This window comes from Euleptes europaea, chromosome 11, assembly GCF_029931775.1.
Source record: "Euleptes europaea isolate rEulEur1 chromosome 11, rEulEur1.hap1, whole genome shotgun sequence".
Lineage (NCBI taxonomy): Eukaryota > Metazoa > Chordata > Lepidosauria > Squamata > Sphaerodactylidae > Euleptes > Euleptes europaea.
Genome location: NC_079322.1, coordinates 26,445,479 through 26,466,912, shown reverse-complemented (window position 1 = coordinate 26,466,912; position 21,434 = coordinate 26,445,479). Strand labels below are relative to the sequence as shown.

At 42.5% G+C, this 21,434-nt stretch overlaps 1 protein-coding gene across 3 annotated transcripts in view; it reads right to left on the bottom strand.

The window, feature by feature from the left end:
* Positions 1–14,917, bottom strand: part of UBP1 (upstream binding protein 1) — a 29,259-nt gene extending 14,342 nt beyond the window's left edge. For 2 of the 3 annotated variants that reach the window (XR_008933694.1, XM_056857490.1), the window contains exons 1-8: positions 14,776–14,917; positions 9,428–9,579; positions 6,634–6,710; positions 4,674–4,779; positions 4,361–4,467; positions 1,526–1,678; positions 1,303–1,413; positions 773–880 (exon numbers count right to left, since the gene is read on the bottom strand). Coding sequence is in view for 2 of the 3 variants with exons in the window: in XM_056857490.1 (XP_056713468.1) it covers positions 773–880; positions 1,303–1,413; positions 1,526–1,678; positions 4,361–4,467; positions 4,674–4,779; positions 6,634–6,710; positions 9,428–9,579; positions 14,776–14,888 (927 nt within the window). In the remaining variant the exon portion in view is untranslated. The remainder of the gene's footprint in view (positions 1–772; positions 881–1,302; positions 1,414–1,525; positions 1,679–4,360; positions 4,468–4,673; positions 4,780–6,633; positions 6,711–9,427; positions 9,580–14,775) is intronic. The other variant, XM_056857491.1, reaches the window with a different exon arrangement.
* Positions 14,918–21,434: the final 6,517 nt, after the last annotated feature.

The following is a 21,434-nucleotide window of genomic DNA, read 5'->3' as shown; positions in this document are numbered from 1 at the left end:
TCCTTCCATCTACTTTGTTTTCCATACATTGCACTAGCACCTAGCTCATACTTCCTGTCTTTTTAAGCTGTGCACCTCTGGTAGCTAGTTAAGTACTTTTAAGATAAGTTTCAATAAATCAGGCTTTCTGAAGTGTTATAGTTAGGGGGATACATATATTTGACTGTAGCTGTCTACAGCAAGTTTTTAAGTTACACATTACTTCCCATATGAGCCTCTATCAAGGGACTTAATTATTTTATCTTTATGTTCATTTTTTGGTCTTGATTTCCACCCAAGGAAACACTATCTAATCACTCGCTCCTAGCAAGTGCTCTCTTAAACAATATTCTGATCAGAAATGGAGAGGTAGTAATCAGAAAAACCTATCACTACTGCAAGTGTTTTATGACACACACAAGGACTGGAAAACCACTGTGTGAAGACACAGAAAAATACAACTTAATAACACTACTACTTCTCACTCCATTAATTACATATGAGAAAATGGCACTCAAGAACATAGCTATTCAATACAGCCTTTTCATGAGTAAACGGAATCTTACTTTTAATAAGAGTTACAGGACTGCTAACATTTTTTTTATGTGTTAGATTTAGGAAGTATTTCTCACTAAGACATATGCTTGAAGTAATTTGTGGGTAAACAAACATGATTTAAGACACAGCAGATAACATTTTGTTTGTTTGGTTAACTTCAGTAAAGGAAATTGGTCCTATATCTAACACTGCACAAGATAACTTGCACAATGAAAAGTAAGCAGAAGTCCCTTACACTGCCTCGCTTTGCCAGAGAATCACCGTAGTCTGCTGGCAAAGTCCGCTTGCTGGACTTTTTCTGCTCATGTTCAACTGCATCTTCAATTATAGGCTCAAGCCTCATCTGGACAAACATCAAAGATGTGGATCAATTTCTTTTCATTATACAGTGAGGAAAAATTTCAAAGCCTTTTAAAAACTTCTGTGATCTTCAGAAAGCTATGGAAAACTCACTGGTGTTTAAATAAAAAGAAATGCAAAAACCCAGTGAGGCTCTGCCCATAAATTCAACAATTTCTAAAACACTGTGGGCCCAAACTGGACAAGGAGAAAACAAATCTTATAACAGTTAAAAAAACAACAACACTGAGAAGTCTCCTCAAATGCTTTAACATCTAATTCCACTTGACCCTAAATCTTACAGGTCTTTCATTTATGAAGAAACCTGTCAAATTAGTTAGCTGATGTCCCACCCTGACCAACTGACTGATTTTATTAAACTATGTCATATATACTTTATTCTCTACCAAGGAATTTTCTTATTACCTCTGTGAGAATTGTAGTGTCATATGAAGGCTGATATTTTTCTTTTTCAGGGGCAGTTCGTTTCTCCATCTTTTCTCTGTCTGTTTTCTGTTTCCTGTCTGCCCCTTTCGGCTAAAAATGAAGGTACAGGCAGAAAGCATGTTGAAACAGTTATAAAAGTCACCACAATACTCCAAGTTTATCTCCTATACCATTTTTGAAGACCTCTGCTTACATCACTTACCTTAAAAACTTTAATTTGGCAGCTAGCTGAATGCAGATGATCAGTATATTCTTCATTTTCAGCCTGCTTAAAAGTGTCAACCTGAATCCTAAAAGGAACTCCTTTTTCACCTCCATGTTTACGTGGTGTGAATTCAGTGCTGATACAATGTACCTGGCAGGGGGAAAGATGCACACAAAATATGTGCTGATTGTTTCTCACTATTATTATTATTATATTTTGAAAAGATGATGTTGTGATCTATTCAACCTATGCAGACTTTGGATTCAGAGACTAGCACTGCATTAGAAATCCTAACTACTGGCATATATAGTATTACTTAACACATAGAGCTTAGATGGCTAGAGCGAGTTTGGCGGCGAACTCGTAATGAAGCTGCAAGAACATCTTATAGGAAGCTTATGAAAGCCTATGAGGTGGCAGTGAAAACCGCTAAGACCAGTATTATGTGGCCTCCATTGCGTCCGCTAGCTCTTGCCCAGCAAAGTTGTTCAGGATAATTAGATCACTTAAGTCCCTTGATGAGGGGCAACCAAATTCTAATTCGGCTATTAGCTGTGAGGCTTTTGCAAGCATTTTTGCAGATAAAATCTTGTTGCTCCGCCTTGACCTCCCTGCCAAAAATGAAAGTGTTAATGAACTGGAGGACCCTTGGCCGTCTTCTGGTCCTACATTGGATCATTTCAGTCGGCTCTCCTAGGCCAATGTAGACAGGCTCCTGAGAGCTGTGAGGCCCACCACATGCCTCCTAGAACCCATGCCCATCCTGGCTGGTTAAGGCCAGTGGGGATGTGGTGCGGGCTCCCCTGGGTGAGATCATCAACCTGCTGTTTAATACAGGGGTCTTCCCAGGGAGTTTGAAGGAGGCAGTGGTGCGACCGCTCTTAAAGAAACCATCTTTAGATCCTAGTGATCTAGCCAACTTCCACCCAGTGTCAAATATATCTTTCCAGAGTAAGGTAGTTGAAAGACCGGTGGCGGAGCAGTTCCAGGCATTCCTGGATGTCACATCGGCTCTGGACCCATTTCAGTCTGGCTTCTGCCCTGGTCATGGAACAGAGACAGCACTGGTCACCCTCACAGATGATCTCCACCGAGAGCTGGATCAAGGTGGTTTGGGCCTGCTGAATTTATTAGATCTTTCAGCAGCCTTCGACATGGTCAATTATGACCTTTTAGACCATGGTTTTGCCGATGTGGGGATCTGGGCACAGCCCTTCAATGGCTGTGCTCCTTCCTCCATGGTCAGAGGGGAATAGGTATCATTCTGGCATCTTTTGGTGTGTGGGATCCCACAGGGAGCGATCCTTTCCCCTATGTTATTTAACTTCTACATGCGCCCCCTCGTCCAGCTAGTCTGGAGTTTGGGGCTCGGTTGTCACCAGTACGCTGATGACACCCAGGTTTATCTGCTGCTGGCCGGCCTGGAGCTGTCTCGGACACACTGGCTAGGTTCTTGGGAGCCATGATGAAGTGCTGAAGCAGAGCCAACTGAAGCTAAATCCATTGAAGACGGAGGTCCTGTGGCTACTTTGGAATGGCTCAGAGCTCCTGGCTCTTGATGGCAAGCAATTAACACCTGTGCCTGCCATCAAGAGTCTTGGTGTGGCCCTTATTCCTCCCTATCTATGGAGGCTTAGGGCACAACCACAGCCAAGGCAGCCTTTTACCATCTCCGCCAAGCAGCTGGTGCCCTACATTTCCTGCCCCAATCTAGTCACAGTGATCCATGTGACAGTCACCTCCTGGCTAGATTACTGTAACTTACTCTACATACGGGTTGCCTTTGAGACTGATCCAGAAACTCCAGCTGGTTCAAAATACTGCAGCACAGGTTCTTATGGAGCCCCCACTGACAGCACATATCCAGCCAGTGCTTCAAAAACTGCAATGGCTCCAGGTGGAGTACCGGATCAGTTTCAAGGTGTTGGTTTTGACCTTAAAAGCCTTACACGGTCTGGGACCATTGTGTCTATGGAATCACCTCTCCTGACACCCCACAAGAGGGCACTATGCTCTACCAGCAACAACCTACTGGTGGTCCCCGGCCCGAAGAGTGTCTGGCTGTCCTCAATTAGGGGTCAGGGCATTTTCATCCCTGGCCCCGGCCTGATGGAACTCTGTCCAATGAGACCAGGGCGTTGCGGAACCTAACACAGTTCTGCAGAGCCTGTAAGACAGAGCTGTTCTGCCAGGCCTATGGTTAAGGACAGCAACATTTGATATAATATCATAGCTGGTCTTTCTGTCCACCATTTCTGTTTTTGATTTCTATTCCATCTAATTGATTCCTTGGTGGGTCCTAACTGATTTTCCCTTGACTCACTGTGGCTTCAGTGTGTTATTAATGTGCGCCAACTGGTTTTAGTAGGCTTTATTGGTTTGTTTAAATTTTATTTATTTCAATCTGTATTGTATCATGTTGAATTTCACGCTGTGATGCTGCATTTTCTCCAGTTAGCTGCTCTGAGCCCGGCTTTGCCCAGGAAGAGAGCAGGGTAGAAATGTAATAAAATAATAATAATAGAGGATGTCCATCAACAGACGATAACCCTATATATCATGACAGCATAATCTCTTTGAATACTACTCTAGGAATAAACAGTGGGGTTGGAGAAGGGGGAGGCTGTGGCCTTCCGTTGCATCAGTGGGATTGGGGACCAGATGGATCCTTTATCTGACTTATCATTGCTCTTTTGTTTTCAGTCATCAATTATTAAAAACCTAAGTAACACTGTGACACTGAGTTAACGTCACGTTACAATACAGGACAGAGTTTCAACCTTTTACTGGCATTAAATAAAAGTCACCATTATCCAGACCAGCACTTCAAACCTGAATAAAGGCAGATGTTCGTTTTCCAGGATCCCACAGAAATTCAACTGCATTGAGCTGGCTTGGATTTGTCTGTATATCGATTACTCCAACTGACATAGGAATATCTATAAATACAAGTTTTAGAGAAATCAGTTGGGATATTGTTATAAGAGGATCTTCCTAAAGTAAGTTATAAACTTGCCATGGATTTTATGGTAATCTATTTTGCATTATATTAGTGAACTTGATATGACTCGCATGTTGAAGATAACAATTCCATACTAACAACGATGGTCTTCATGTGAATACATTTTCTTAATTCTACACATACCTAAATCAAGCAGTCTATCTCCAGGACGATTCCACTTCCAGCCCTCTAGCTGCTGATGCTCTGTATATTGCAGTCTTCTGTCATGGAATACAACTCTTATGATACTCTAGCGTAAAAAATAATTATACACAGAACTTAGCAAAAATAACTATGAATACAGTGTACATTTGCCAACTCTGTGCCCAAACTCTCATCACCATATGGTTCACCGTGGAGTGAAGCCACTATACTGAGATGCAGGAATATTCTACAAAGGTATGAGCTCCTCCTCAGACTGCCATACTTCTCTTCCCAGACTGACTGCACATTTTTGGATTTTATTCTCCTGTAAAGTGCACAGTTTGTGCAAGGGTGAGTCACTCAACTTTGAAGACACTAGAGAACATTTATATCTGCAGAATTTAGGGATAAAGTTAGTCTTCAACCTCTCTGGAACACCAAGAGCATATCAAACTCACCAGTGTGTTTGGCTGAGAAGACAGCTCGAGCAAGTTTACAGGACTGGCTAAAACTGTGTGTTATAGAGATAATTGGAAAGAGGGCAGCAGAACACCACCAATAAGGAAATGGGCTATACACTATCTATGTGACCAGCCAAGTCTATTCAGGGCGAAGGCGACAGAAATGGTCATTACCTTAAAATGGCAGTCTGGATTCAGCTGGACTCAGTGAAAATCCACCACTTTAAGATGGTGGAAAAACCACTCCAGCCAAGTAGCTCTGGAGTTTGCAATAATGAGAATGTCACCTATCAGTTCCAGGTTCCATAAATCTATTAACAAGATGCCCTGCACTTCTGCTTTAGCTTGAAATAGGACCACCAAGCAGGCTCCTTGTCTGAATGATTACTAACCAGCAGCAATAATATGCATTTTGAAGCCAAAAGTTATTTTAACATGATTTCTGCTTCCCAATACTATGGTTTCTCATGAAGGATTTCCTACAACAAAACAGGCTCCCCTTTTTAATCTATTTTCTGATGCCAAGAAGGGATGAAAACAAATGGGCTGGTAACATACTATTATCAGCTCACCTAAAATGGGCTCATGACATTTACGCTAAATTATTTTGTTTACTACTGCTCTAACACTGATTTAGAAGTCTCAGGTGACATCAACAGATTGAAGGTCTGGAAATCAAGAGTCAGAATTTCCTCATCAACTAGCTAGGCAGCTTAAGATATATTTTTCCACATGCGATGAACATTTACAGCTCTTTTTACTAGATAAAACAAATACCTCAACATTCAGAGAAATTTGTAATTTAAATCCTATCCATCTTCTTTAGAGTTGGGATTTTAGGCCAACATATCCTGCAGAGGGCACCAATTTTACCATCCCATCCCCACACATTAACCCATGAGTTAGAGTTTTATTTCCACAGCTGAAGTTTCATACTTTTATACCTCTGATTTTGAACGCAAAGTCACTACAGCCATAAGCTGGCATGGCATACAAGGAACTTGAAGTATCCTAAAGTTTCTAGTTCCAATATCAGAACACACTGGATGGTCTCAGGCAGGGTGCTCTTTACCACAATCCCCACTCTAATACTGGAATAATACTGGTCGACATCATGGGATTTATAGGACTGACTTAGAATGTACACAAACACACCAAACATTTAGGAAAGAATTTGTCAAATAACACCTACAATTCCATAGCAACTTTACATATGGGCTGTTTCTGCTAGTAAAGGTCATGGGGACCATCACACATGCAAAACCTCCTTTGTAATATCTAAAGGGTCTAGTTATTCTGCTAGTCATTCATGGGATGCTAGCAAGTTCAGAACTCTACATAACCTTCAGAAATTTCACAGACGACTGTGTTGGGTGCTCAAATACTCTCCTGTAAATATTTTTTTAAGATCCAAAGCACAGAAACATACTGGAAGGAGTCCCAAGGGTCTCGATGACAGATACAAGGAAATAGGAATCATGGCTGAGCCAACAACATACCTTCACCAGTTTTCCATTAATCTCTGGCATATCTCCCATTTTTCTATTATCTAATAGTCGTATTTCATAGGACTGACCTTTCAGGGAGGAAAACAAACAAACAAGTTATTTATGTAACACTCATCTTCTTACCAAATGCCACTTTGATGTATTACTTAAAAGTATTATAATAAAAATACTATATGAACAGGTAGCATCCCAAGGGTGGTATGCTCTGCTAGTAAAGCAGTCCCAAGGGTGGTATGCTCTGCTAGTAAAGCAGTCCTGGGTTGACAAGGCACACCTCATGCCAATGGAACATGTATCCCATCAGTGTGCTCGGGTAAGGGAGGCAACACAATTTTTCCTGTTACATCAAGCAGTTTAAATCAAATTAGTGTTCTTCTGAACTCTCTTGCAACAACATTGGAGCACACCAGTATTGTACGCGTTACCTATAGAGAGAGAGCTAGAACTTCTTAGTTCTTTAAAGACAAAAATATGTACCAAAAATCACGCCAATCTAATCATATTCCAAGCCTTTCTAGAACCCTCTTCCAACTAATTTAAATATTCTCATTCCACATTAATAATAAATATATCCAGTGATGGAGCAAAACATTTCCTTGAATGCACTACTCTTTTTAAGCCAACTAGGATATAAGTTTAGTGCTACATATAAGAGATGTGAAGGCCCAGAAAAAATGCAAAATTCTGGGGAGAACAGAGTTGCACTTACCTACAATGGTTGTTCATCGAGTAGTCTTCTGTACAGGCACTTGTGGGACTGCGCATGTGCAGGCCAGCTGAGGAGATGAATGCAAAGTTTTCCAGAATCTTCCAAGCACTTACAGTGCTCCCCCTTCCCTTCGTCTTATGCCAGCATTTTCCAAACTGGCAAGTGACGGAGGCAGGGAGAATTCTTGTCCCTCAGAGCAAGCAGCCCACAGCAAGGAAAGGAAGGAAGGATGTGTGCCTGAAGAGAAGACCACTCGATGAACAACAGTTACAGGTTTTCATCTTTGTGGCTTCTGGCTGGACCCACATGAGAGAATAGCAAGTTCACTTACTGAGGAGGTGGTGTGGGTTGATCAGTGAAAAAGTGACTGCAGCACTGCTTTCCCCACAGCTGCCTCACACAGTCAAGGAGGGGCTGTGGCTCAGTGGCAGAGCATCTGCTTGGCATGCAGAAGGTCCCAGGTTCAATCCCCAGCACCTCCAGTTAAAGGGACTAGGCAAGTAGGTGACGTGAAAGACCTCTGCCGCAGAGCCGCTGCTGGTCTGAGTAGACAATACTGACTTGGATGGACCAAGGGTCTGATTCAGTAGAAGGCAGCTTCAGGAGTTCCTGGAGCCCACAACAGTGGGAGTATTGCTTCATGAACATGGATGAAGACAACCAGGTGACAGCCCTGAAGATGTCACTCAAACAGACCCTGCTGAGAAAGACAGCCAAAGAGGATTGTGTTGATGAAGACACCTCAGACTTCAGCTGGTGAGAGGCCAAGTCCATCGGCGGTAATAGGACTTCAAACACCTCATCAACTGAAGACCGTGGGTAATTGAGCACTTTCAAAGGCGCCAAAGGAGTCCTAGGTTGAAGTTCACGTTCAGATCCTGCCTGAGATGGGGAAGATTGATGACTGAGTTTCAGGAGCCCCCAGTGCTTTCTCCCAGAGCGCGGCCTTCAATCATGCAGCCCTCTTGTGACAGGCTTTTGGAGTAAATTGCTGGCAGATCTCACAGGCTGCAGTATCATTACCTTCTCTAAGGCAAAAGCCAAGAATTCTGCTCATCTGACTGAGCCATCTTTTCCTGCATTCCCCACACTTTTTGAAAAGCTCCATCGATCGATCGGTGAGAGAAAAAATTCTAAGGAGAAACAACTTACAGAAAGCTCTTGCACAGATACTCAGTGACAATGGTGAAGAGATGGCTGAGGGACGAGCGCTCACCCAGCCTGTTACATACCGGTTTGGATAGGCAAATGCTGGCGTGAGATGAAGCAGGAGCACTAAGCACTTGGAAGATTTTGGAATGCTTTGCATTCATCTCTTCAGCAGGACTGCACAGAAGCCACAAAGATGAACACTGAAAAAAACTCCCATGAAATATTTTGTCATCTAGAATGAGTGAAATGCTTCGCCAAATAAGGGTTTTCAAGGTTTTCCAGTGGAAAATGGGAAATTTTTGGGGAACACTGAAAAAAACTCATTTGATTTCCCCCCTTTTGGAATGAGTGAAATGAAAAATGAGGTTTTATTCAAAATGTGTAGTATGAATTTTTGATAGTATTAGATAATTCCAATGTATACTTTAGACATATACATTTCAATAATATTTTGGTTTAAATGTTAATAATTCGGCAACAACACACTACCTTCAACATTTACTTTTCTTACCTCTCAGACAGCAAAAATTAAGATACTTGTGCAATGGTAACATAGATTGCAGCAGTACACAACTCCTTTGGTATACATGCAATTTTTCTTATAGAAAACAAAGACATTTATACTTCTAAATTCCATAAATATACAAAATAGTACAATTTTTACATGTTAACCAAGTTATAAATGGTGCTTTTTAAGTTGTTAAATCTGTTAAAGTAGTTTAGCCTTGATAGGAAACCAACCCATTTCTTAGAAAAAACATTTCCCTGCGTGGATTCATAATTTCCAGAAATTTTACATCTCTAGGTATAACAAACCTTCTTAATGCAAACAATTTTAAATTCACGTTACTGCTGTTTTAAAAATTTAAAATGTGTTAAAATGCAGTGCTTCGATAAAACCTTATTAACAGGAACAAGGCTCACCTTGATTTAAGTAAGTAAGGGTTTCATCATGCAGTTTGACAGCAGGAGATGTTGCAGCACTCATAACATATTGAAAAGGTGGATGTTTTGCATCATTATCAGGTGGAAGGCTAGAATCTTCTTGCTTGAAAATGGGCAAAGCCAGAACATCACTGAAATAAGAAAAAAAAATATCTCCAAACTCATCACTTTATTTATGCCAGAAACAACGGAGCTAAATCATCAAGCAGGTCCTTCTGTCCCCTACCGTCAGCTTTAACCATGACTTACATTGCACCTTGGGGTAGGAAAGACAACAAATGAATATGACAATATCAGTGCAGAAGCAAAAGACATATACGTAATGGCCTGTATTTTGTGATGTATTCCTGAAGCACATCTGCATTATGACTGACCTCAGAAAATAACTCAAATGTTTCAAACTTCCTGTATCCCAGCAGCCACCTAAACTTAACACAGGTCATTCTACAATGTCCTATGATGGTAACGAAACATTATAAACAGGAAGAAAAAATGCAGACTAATGGTTAAGTTGACAACCATAAGTAGTCACTATCCGTATGCCTCTATCCTTATGTAATCTCTTATGACAGGTCAGTATTAGAGCATGTAGCTTCTTACTTTGTAGTGGACAAACATATTACAAAGTAACACCCTTGATTAACTTCATGGTGAAAACAAGTTCCTTACAACTGTGTCCTAATTTTTTTTTATTTGCCATCAAGTCGCAGTGGACTTATGGCGACCCTGTAGGGTTTTCAAGGCAAGAGACGTTTGGAAATGGTTTGCCATTGCCTGCCTCCGCGTCATGCCCCTGGTATTCCTTGGAGGTCTCCCATCCAAATAACAGCCAGGGTCAAGGCTGAGAGTGTGTGACTGGCCCAAGGTCATCCTGCAAACTTCCATGGCGCGAGTGAGGATTTGAACCAGGGTTTCCAAGGTCCTAGTCCGACACCTTAACCACTACATCGCACTGTATACCTTTGTGTCCTAATTACATGAAGTTAAAGAGAGAAACTACCAAAAAAGTGATCACGAAGACATAAAAAATTAAGATACCTTTAAACCCAGGACCAAGTGCTATTTGCCTCAATTTGTAGGGATCTACATAGGCTTGCAAATCTTTAATTTGTGGTTTTCTTAGCTATCATTTACTCAATTAATTGCTACTCTTGTACACATGGCATTTCAAATTTTCAGTTGAAGTTTTCTTTATATATTTGTTTTCCTAGACCATTCAAGTGGAATTTACAGATTATGTGCAAATTAAAAGCCACCTCATTTAAAAAAAATAACATAAGCATTTAAGCATGAGACAGAAGTGAGCTGCAACTAGAAGGACCAGCAAAATACATCTTAAATTAACAATTCAATATTGAAATCTTACTAAAGCAGCAGTTTTAGCCCAAGTCAGATAATCGGAAACAGTATGAATTCAATAAAATTTACACAAAACTACCTTGAACCATATGGACAAAGAGTACACACACCATTTATCTAATGTAGACAAACCTTCAGTGTATTCCATCTTTCAAGGAGTATGCCAGCAAGTGTTAAGCAACTGAGCCACAATCAAGTGAAATTCAAAGTACTGGCTATACCTGACAAAATATTTACTGGAACAGATCCCAGTTAACGAAAAAGTCACCTTACTAATGTGTCAACTCTGGTTATCAGAATGTTCTGGCAGGTTACCCTGAAGTACCATCACATCAGGACAGATTTAGTCACAAGCCTTTATGTATAATATTTAAACTACTCAGATGATCTGAATGCATAGTAACATCTGATCCCCCCCCAGACTTGTCACAGTTTCCATAATCATCTTGCATTAAATTTTTTGTTCAAATAGAAAAGATCACTTTCTTCTACTCGCTATTACCAAATGATTGGAAGATCACAGATGAAACTTCATCAACCCCAAATTAAGCAATGATAACATCACCAACACGAAAAAAAATCTCAAAAAGAATGGGCAGAGAGAATACGCTTGACAGAATTTTTAAAAGGCTAATTAACAGCATTTGACCATACTAAAAAGCAAACTACCATCGTGTTCACAATGCACATCTTGCCATATTATACAAACCCACCAACTTTGTATGAGAAAAATTCTAGTTACCAGTATGCAATGGCTTGTTTCTTGGGCATCCAAACACACATCACTTTGGTAATATATTAGATTACTAAACATATTCAACTGGTTTTCAGTTGTAAACAAACTAGCTGATTTTAAACATGTAGCAGTGTATCTATCTCTAATGACTGCACTCTGCTGATTGTCAGGCATTCATTCAGTAGGCTTTAGGATCAGCTTTCAAGTTATCAGCTTTAGCTAGCCTAATCTATTCCATCCAAATACTTCATTCTATATATGATACTAAGCAATGAAGTAGTCACCAAGAACATCCGAAATTACCTGAAACAGAACAGCAATAAAATAAAAAAACTGGTATACAGTCCAAAGATCAAAAACAGTCACAATATATTCTTGTATGGTGTCGTGGTTAAGAGTGGTGGACTGATCTGGAGAACCGGGTTCGATTCCTTACTCTTCCACATGAGCGGCAGACGCTAATCTGGTTGGTTTCCCCACTCCTACACATGAAGCCAGCTGGGTGCCCTTGGACTTGTCACAGTTCTATTAAGAGCTCTTTCAGTCCCACCTATCTCACAGGGCGTCTGTTGTGGGAAGGTGAAGGTGATTGTATAAGCCGGTTTGATTCTGCCTTAAGCGGTAGAGAAAGTTGGCATATAAAAACCAACTCTTCTTCTTGTCCACAAAATGATTCCTGGAATAACTGTCATGAGTTCATATGAAAAGTTTCAGCAGAATAAGACACTTACAATCTGCTCCTTGTTGACATGATTAGCATACCCAGATTCCTACGAAATTGATTTACCGGTAATCTGCACAGATCAATGTGTATAAGCCATAATCATAACAGAACTTGAAAGTATCTGCTCACAACAAAATAATTATGAATTGCTTGAAAACAGCAAGATTGCAGACTGCTTCTGAAAGTTAGCAGAAAGATCCAATCCCTCCTCCAAACTGACTAGCTACAAAATGTGCGGACTCCCTAGTATGATAAGAAGATAAGGAAAAAGCTTGTCAGTTATAAAACCATATTAAAACAATGAAGATTTGAGGCTACAATGAGTCAATACAACATATACTAACAAGAGTTCACAGTATAGATACACCTAAGTAAATAAAACAAGTTAATTAGCAAAAATATGTCCTTTAGCCTCTTCTCACCATTTCACTGAAACTGCAGGAACTTACCCTCCCCATTAACTAACATTCATTTAAAATACCCATCCTTTATTTCAGAGCATCAGAGCGTAGACAGATTATTCTGGACATACATAAATCAGCAAGCTCAAAGCCCCTCCTCTATTCCCTATAGTTTACAGAGATTAGAAACCCCAAGCAATATAAGAGTGCAGAAAACACACTACAAGCACCAAAGGACAGAAAAATCAGACTACCTTAATTTTTATTTAAATGATCTTGGATAGTCAAGAAAAAGCACTCAGAACCAGTTCTCTGAAGAGGATACACCTATCTAAAATGTTACGCTTCTGGGCCCACCTTTTAGCGCAACACTACAGGTCTGGCCAGCAGCACCTGAAAGAAGGACACCGTATAAAGGTTTCCTTCCACTGCCTAGAAGAACCTGTCGTTCCATTACAACCCTCAGCTCATGCTTCCTTGTACACAAATGAGAAAGCGTGTCTGTACAGTCCCACCACAGGACGACAGTAACGCTTTCAAAAACCTTGGCGCAGGCATGCCTCAAATGATCCCCCTTACCACCTGTTCAAACATCAGAGTGGCGATGCACAGAAGTGGGGCCCAGCCAGTTCTGACTGGGGCGAACCCATGGGAGAGATAACAGGAGCAAGATGTAGCGATGGCTGCCAACTTGGGAGGCTCAAAGGGGGGAGTGGACGTGTTCACGGAGGAGAGGGCTATTCACAGCCACCAGTAAAAATGGCTACTTGTCATGATGCATACCTATTCTCTCCTGCTTTGGAACACGGGCAGGATGGTGCTGCTGCAGTCGTCTTGTTAGTGGCTTCCTAGAGGCACCTGGTTGGCCACTGTGTGAACAGACTACTGGACTTGATGGGCCTAGATCTGATCCAGCATGGCCTTTCTTATGTATGTACATCGATGCATACCTATTATCTCCAGGATCAGAAGAGCCTATTATGGACTTGACGGGCCTTGGTCTGATCCAGCAGGGCCTTTCTTATGTATGTACATTGATGCATACCTATTATCTCCAGGATCAGAAGAGCCTATTATGGACCTGATGGGCCTTGGTCTGATCCAGCAGGGCCTTTCTTATGTATGTACATTGATGCATACCTATTATCTCCAGGATCAGAAGAGCCTATTATAGACTTGACGGGCCTTGGTCTGATCCAGCAGGGCCTTTCTTATGTATGTACATCGATGTATACCTATCCTCTCCAGGATCAGAAGAGCCTATTATGGACCTGATGGGCCTTGGTCTGATCCAGCAGGGCCTTTCTTATGTATGTACATTGATGCATACCTATTATCTCCAGGATCAGAAGAGCCTATTATAGACTTGACGGGCCTTGGTCTGATCCAGCAGGGCCTTTCTTATGTATGTACATTGATGCATACCTATTATCTCCAGGATCAAAAGAGCCTATTATGGACTTGACGGGCCTTGGTCTGATCCAGCAGGGCCTTTCTTATGTATGTACATCGATGCATACCTATCCTCTCCAGGATCAGAAGAGCCTATTATGGACCTGACGGGCCTTGGCCTGATCCAGCAGGGCCTTTCTTATGTATTCAAAAAGGGCAAGAGTCCAGTAGCACCTTAAAGACTAACAAAAATATTTCCTGGTAGGGTATGAGCTTTCGTGAGCCACACTGTGAATTTTCTTATGTATGTACATCGATGCATACCTATTATCTCCAGGATCAAAAGAGCCTATTATAGACTTGACGGGCCTTGGTCTGATCCAGCAGGGCCTTTCTTATGTATGTACATCGATGCAAACCTATCCTCTCCAGGATCAGAAGAGCCTATTATGGACCTGACGGGCCTTGGCCTGATCCAGCAGGGCCTTTCTTATGCTCTTAAGACAGGCAACGGCGCGCCCTCCCCAGGAGCCCTCCGTGGGGCAGGCCAGCCAACGCACAGCGCGACAGGCCAACACCCGGCAGCGGGCGAAGCGCTCTCTGGCCAGGCCAGGCCGGGCCCTTCCCCCTCCGGCACATGGCCGGGAGAGCACTCCCCCGGCTCTCCTCCCCCGCCCCCCCCCCGCGAGCGGCAGGCGGCCTCCGTGACACCAACCTCATGCTGTAAGCGCCGGCCCCGAGCTCCTGCCCGATGCCGGAGAGGCTGGCGTCGAAGTCGTGCGCCAGCCCGGACTCGATCACTTCGTCCATCTTCAGCACCCACGCCATCTTTCTCCGGCGGCCCCGAGGGGCGGGCAGGCAGGCGGCAAAAGAGGCGGCGGCGGCGGGGAGTTGGCTGAGGCGGCGGCAACGGACAACTCGGGACGGGAGGGGGCGGGGGGGGCGCCTCAGCCTCGGGGGAGCCCTTTCCCCTCAGCGGAGGCCGCGGGAGGCAACACCAGCACGGCGCTCGACAGCGGCATCCTGCGCCGCCTTCCTCCGCCGCCGCCGCCGCCGCCCACCGCCAGCTCCTGCCGCCTCCTCAGCAGCCGCCTCTCCGACCCGGCCCCGAGGCGCCGACGACGACCAACCGCATCAGCGCCGCCCTCTGCAGCAGCGGTGGCAGCAGCGCGGGGACCCACCCTCCGCAGCCGCCGCCGCCGCCACCTCCGCGCCCAGCAAGCCCCGCGGGCTCCCCGGATACTGCGCGCCGCTCCGGCGTCCCCGCCTCCTTCCTGCTGCGCGGCGGCGGCAACGGCGGCGGCGGAGCCTGCGCTAACATGGCGGCCGCATCCTCCTCGCCCTCTCCTTCCTCTCCATCGCTGAGGCGTCGGTTGCTCGGCGCTGGTTTTGAAAGGCAGCCCGGCCGGCTAATCAGAGGGGAGGGAAGGGGACGGTTTTTTTTTCCTTTCTCGGCCAATCAGAGCGCGACGCCGCCCTAGCTCCGCCCACACGCCTTTCGCGTGTGATCCCGCGGCGCTGAGCGGAGAGAGAAACAAAGACTGCAATACCCAGCATGCAATGCGGGGCTCCCCTATGGGGAAAGCCCCCTGAGGGTGAGGGGCAGGCCCTTATTACATTTTCATGTAATACTTTGTGCAAAGAAGTTTATACGTCTTATTCATTCGACAAAGGCCGAAAGTTGCCCTCAACGAAGTTTCTCTAACACTACGATGATTTATTACTCAAATTTAAATTGAATGTTCATGTCTTATTTAAAGATATTATTTAAAGACACACATAGGGTAATAGAAGCTTGCAGTTTATTTATTTATATGGTTTTAATAACAATATCATTTAAATACAGTTCTAAATGTTTTCAAATTATCAATTCTCCCCTCCATTTGGGGACCAATAAAAATGGATCTAGTGTTGCCAGGTCCCTCTTCTCCACCAGCGAGAGGTTTTGGGGGTGGAGCCTGAGGAGGTCGTGGTTTGGGGAGGGGAGGGACTTCAATGCCATAGAGTCCAATTGGCAAAGCAGCCATTTTCTCCAGGTGAACTGATCTCTACCGGCTGGAGATCAGATATAACAGCAGATCTCCAACTAGTACCTGGAGGTTGGCAATCCTAATTGGATCCCCTGACTCCAGTCTTTGCCAAATTCAGGGGTTCTTGTAAGGAGAATCATCAGCAACTATGCTAAAAATTTGGTGCCTCTATCTTTTAAAAAAAAGCCCCCCCCCCCCCAAGCCTCACAAACTACCCCATACAGTGTAATGGAGCCAAAAAATGTCAGTTATCTGAAACAAAGCTGTGGGGGGGACCCCATACTATAGGGATTTGTCTTTTTTTGGAAATGCCCAAAAAAAATTGGGTCTACATACCCGAATCTGAAACATGACGATTTTTTGTGTGTGCACACCACTAGATGGACTGGCTCTCTGTCAGTCTGGCACTTTGTAGTAAATCTCATTCATCCAGGGTGCAGCTTCTGTGGCAGGCAACCTGGCAACAGGGTGGTCCTGAGCTACTTTCCTTTTTGGGTTTCGTTGCTGTGACCGCCTTGGTTATGTCATGCCATGAGTGAGGGAAATTATGTTCTTGCGCTGAACTGTTGGCTAGCAAAATCATCTTAATACCTTCCCTCTAAGAACCCACAAGGTTCAGGCCTGAGTCAAATGCTACGCTGTACTTCATTCTGTACAGTTTTAAAACTCCATACATTAAAATCAACAAAATAGAAGTGGAACTCAATGGGGAGTTCACAGGGTTTTCTTGAAAAAGGCAGTTTTGGCTAGCTGCGTTTGGCAGCAAGTCGCTCAGGAGCTGGTGCAGCTGCACCATTGCCGGGCACTTTTCACTACCCCCCCCCCCCTTAGGATCGCGCAGTTAGACACTCAGGCAAGATTTGCATTAAGAGCTGTCATTCTTTTGCAGCTATATGGCTCAGCTTGATTGGTGTGCTTCTAATCCAGAGTCAAAGATGACTTTGAGCCCATTCCTGAAGGGGTGGGGCGAACCTTCTTAGGAGAAAAGCCCCATTTAAAATTTAAAAAGCCTTTTAAAGACTTAAAATATTTCCAGCAGCTGAGAAACCGGTGTGGAGGCGGCAGGGCAGTGCCTCCTCCACGCCATCCCCAGCCGCCACATGCTTAGGAATGCGCATTCTAGGGTGAACTGCAACTAACCGGTTTAAAGCAGTAAGGATGATGTAATACTGTGGGCAGGTCTGCAGGTGGCCTTATTGGTTTCAGGTGGAGGGAGTTCTGTATATAAGCCTATGTAACTGTAACTCTGTGTTGGGAAGTTTGGTGGAGAAAGTGTACGTGACGTTTTGTCTTTTATCTGTGCACTGTAAATTAAACAACACTGTTTTCTATAAAGCAAGGAGTTCTGGTGGTGTGTCCTGGATAACTGCTAATCCGCCTGCTTCCACGTCATTTATACCACATACTGTTAGCTGTACGTAACTGCAAAATGTATTCCCCATCTATGGCTGAATGTTCTATGGAGGGTCAGTGTAGATGTACTTGCGTTTCACTTGCCAGTTTAACACCATCTGGTTAGATGGACTTGTACTTCTGCTCCACCAATTCTTACAAGTGAGAGAACATAAGCCTTGGCTTCCCAGCGTCAACATCTTGGCCTCAAATAGGAACAGGAGTTTCTTCCCCTCCTGCCTGCTTCTGAGGTCTACTACCTAGAACAGTGGTTCCCAATCTTTTTTGGTATGGTGACCCACAAGTTCAAATTTACTTGGTATGGTATTTGGTACTTTAAAAAATCGAGCATGCAAAAATAATTGAAAGTGCAAAAGCCAGGAACTTACTTTCATATACTTCCTGACCCACGTTTGGGTTGGGACCCACAGGCTGGAAAATGCTGATTTACATTGTCCGTTGGCAAGAAAATTACAGGTAAACAAACACTATTTATTCTTATACAATGAAGAACTTCTTAGACCTCTTGGAACTCAAATCTATTCACAAGCAATTAGTGTATCATCATACAGTTGAAGCCAAGAGGCCACATCAAATACTTCAAATAGAGTAATAATATCCACCATTTGAGAAAATGTATAACTTTGGACCAAAAACATCACTGACCCTATCAGGAATGTTCTTTATAACTATTATATTGTTTCCACAATGGGAAACATACAGTAGTTCCCTTCAGGGATTCCTTCTAATGGGAATCCCCACGTGTTGTCGCATTCAGGTCCCCTCTAGTAGCCACAGACGCACTAACCTAAACCTATGTTTTAAATCAAAAATAGAAATCACAGTCTGTCTCAAAGTAGAGAAACTTAAATGTATATAACATTGCCTCACACTTGAATTTTGTTGATTAGAAAAGTAATCCTATTGGAAGCTGAGGTTAAAGCTACGGTATTCATTAGGTTAGACCCCACTGAAAAGTTCTGCCTTTCCACTCCCCCCCTCATACTGCTCGTGAGGGTCTCCTATCCCATAGGAGCAGCATTTAGGGGGGCATTTCAGGCTGCAGGGGGAGGGGGGAAGTTGGTCTTCCGCCCATGAATTTAAATAGCATCCAGGCTCTCATTCTTCATTGTTAACATTGAGCACACACAAATAGTTGTATCTTAGTTTTTCAACAAAGAGAAAGAGGTCTAGTAAGCTTGTATCTGAACCACACCACTCTAGATTGCAGGTTGAGACTCATGACTGAATGCTCCTTCACACAAAAATAATCTGTCCATCTAGAAAGCTAGCATGTCACAGCGAAGGCCTTTGTGTGTAGGAATGTGTTTTCTTTTCAGGAGTATATGATCAGGTGAGCCTACAGGCCTACTGCAGGCTGAAGTGGTACAATCCATACTCATGTTTCTAGACCTGCAAGTGAAGTGAGCACAGAGCGATTAAAAGGATTGGGATGAAGGGGTGGGGGAGAAATGAATATATACAACACAAAAATTAGTTACCAGTCCTACTCTGTAGGTTGGGGTTAGTCAGTAAGACCTGGTTCTGAAAAGGTTGAGGACTACTGCTCTAAACAATGCCATCTCACAGCAGAACCAAGTGAATCACTGCACTGCTTCTTCCTTCGTTTGCTATAAGTAAACTCTACACAGACATTTTTTTGGTTGTGATAGCTTAGACGCTTTTAAGGATTGGCCATGGTGCTAGAGTTAGAGACAGTGACTCGAATGCAGCGTAGCTCATGAATGCCTGGAACCTTCCTGAAATGTTACATTTGTGTGATATGATTTGTATATGAATTTCAAAGTTATGACATTTGATGATAACTAGTTTATGCTTAAATGCACTAGGCGTTTTTCGTGTTATTTATACAATGTTCTTTATCTTCCTTTACTCTACAAGTTGATGCTCAAAGGGTTTTAGAAAGCTATAATGTACAAAGAGGGAGGAAGCAAAGCTGTGTTGTTTCTCCTTTCCACTTTGTAGCAAAGAGGAAAATACTGGATGAAAGATAACGAACAGGTTCTCTGGAGAGGCAGCTTAGACATTTTGGAAATAAATAATAATCATCCTCAGTAAGGAAGGAAACTCTCCCACCCCCAAACTTGTTAATATATTTATTCTGGTGAGCATTTTCCAGGGATAGTCAGTATGGCCCGGGATTGAGGCCGGGGGTAAAAAATGAAAACAAACAAACAAATAAAATGCCCTCTGCAACTAAATATACTTTCATTTTATTAACTATGAATAATCTGAGTCAGGAATTTCTGTGTCAGGACTATTTTCTTGCATTATAAAATTATGTTCAACTGGGAATGTAGACAACACATGCGGAAGGCTATATAGGTATGTGGATCTCTTGCTGAATTGGGCCAAATGTATGTAGGAGAGGCTGATTCTAAATAAATCCAATTCAAGGACTCAACTTTTAAGTCTGTTTTTTGTGTGTGTGTGTGTTCTTCAAATCAACTGCAATGATGCATACCTGGATTGTTTTTAGTACTGGCTGGGATTTGTTCAAACATTTTTTCCAAAAAGAAATGAAGTACCAACCGACATTTCTGGGCCGTGAAAGCATCTGAGAAAGTTCACATTAAAACTTTGACAAGTATGACTGCTATAAATTCAATGTGGCCTAATTTATAAAATCTATTAAATAAAGCAGAGACACAAGTTGTATACGTAGTTAACTTTTTTCAAGTAATGTTATATACATTTTATTGCCTGTATATGCACAATGGTAATAGAACTATAAATACACAATGCAATAGAACAGTAGAAAACAAGAATGTTACACATATGAGAATGAGAAAGGAGAGACTATTTTTCTGATGCAGCTGCTAAAAAAAAAAAAGCCAGTGATGAATAATGACAATTTTAAATTTTGTACATATATTTCTAAAATATTTCCCCCAATAAACAGCATTCAGCAATAGCAAACTGCTCCTTCAAGAACCACATTTCATCTTTCTCAGTCAGAATGACCACTGATCAAAGTCAAAATGACTTATTAAATTATGCAATTGAAAGTATTCCACACATTTATAGAATTTGCCTTTCAAGGTACCTAGTGAGTAAAATGTTATTAGCTCTTTTTAAAAAAATGGCATTTGGCTGCATGTTAAAGAATTGGGCTTTGAATACACATTAGCAAAGGAAAAAAATAAAAATAAAAAAATATTTCTATAGACAGTTTTTCCACAAGACATTATGGGTAGCAGCTCAGTCAAAAGAATTCACCCTGAAGAGGTAGAGAGAATCTTAGCCTAGCGCGATCATTATCATCCTTGGCACTGATATGTTCTCTCCTGTAAGGACACAATCCCCAAAACTAGATGATGCAGCTGTGGTCACAGCATCTATGTTCTGGCCATTGTGAGAAGGGTGCTGATCTCACTCCCATCTTTCAGTTAAGAAGCTTGTTAACAAGTCCATAAATACAATGAAGCATTATTCACAATGTTTAAAAAAAAATTACAGAAACAACCTGAAAACATTTCCACATCTCAATCCAGATAATCTTGATGACACTGTTTCAAGAAAACCATGCAATAAATTTGGTGCAGCTTTCCCAACTCATTCAAATTAACCCCTCAAACCACTGGTATTAAGGTCCATATAGTGCTTGTGATTTTTTTTTTCTCCCAACCCTCCCCAAATTCAGTGCAGAAACCCCAGCTCTTGCAAAAAAAAAAGAAAAAGAAAGTGATCACCAAGGAGTTTTCTGCAGTGCTATCAAATATTCCATACATGAGTTAAATGATAGAACTAGTAGTCCCAGTAATTAGGTTGAGAGGAAACATTCTAGTGATAAATACATACTGAGCATGCTCGTGCAGAGCACTCCACTCTGAAGCATCCTGCTTGAAGAAGGGACGGTGATAAGGATGGTTCAGATCCATTAAGTGACTTGGTTTAACCTGCTACTGGAAAAGCAGGGCACCACATAACC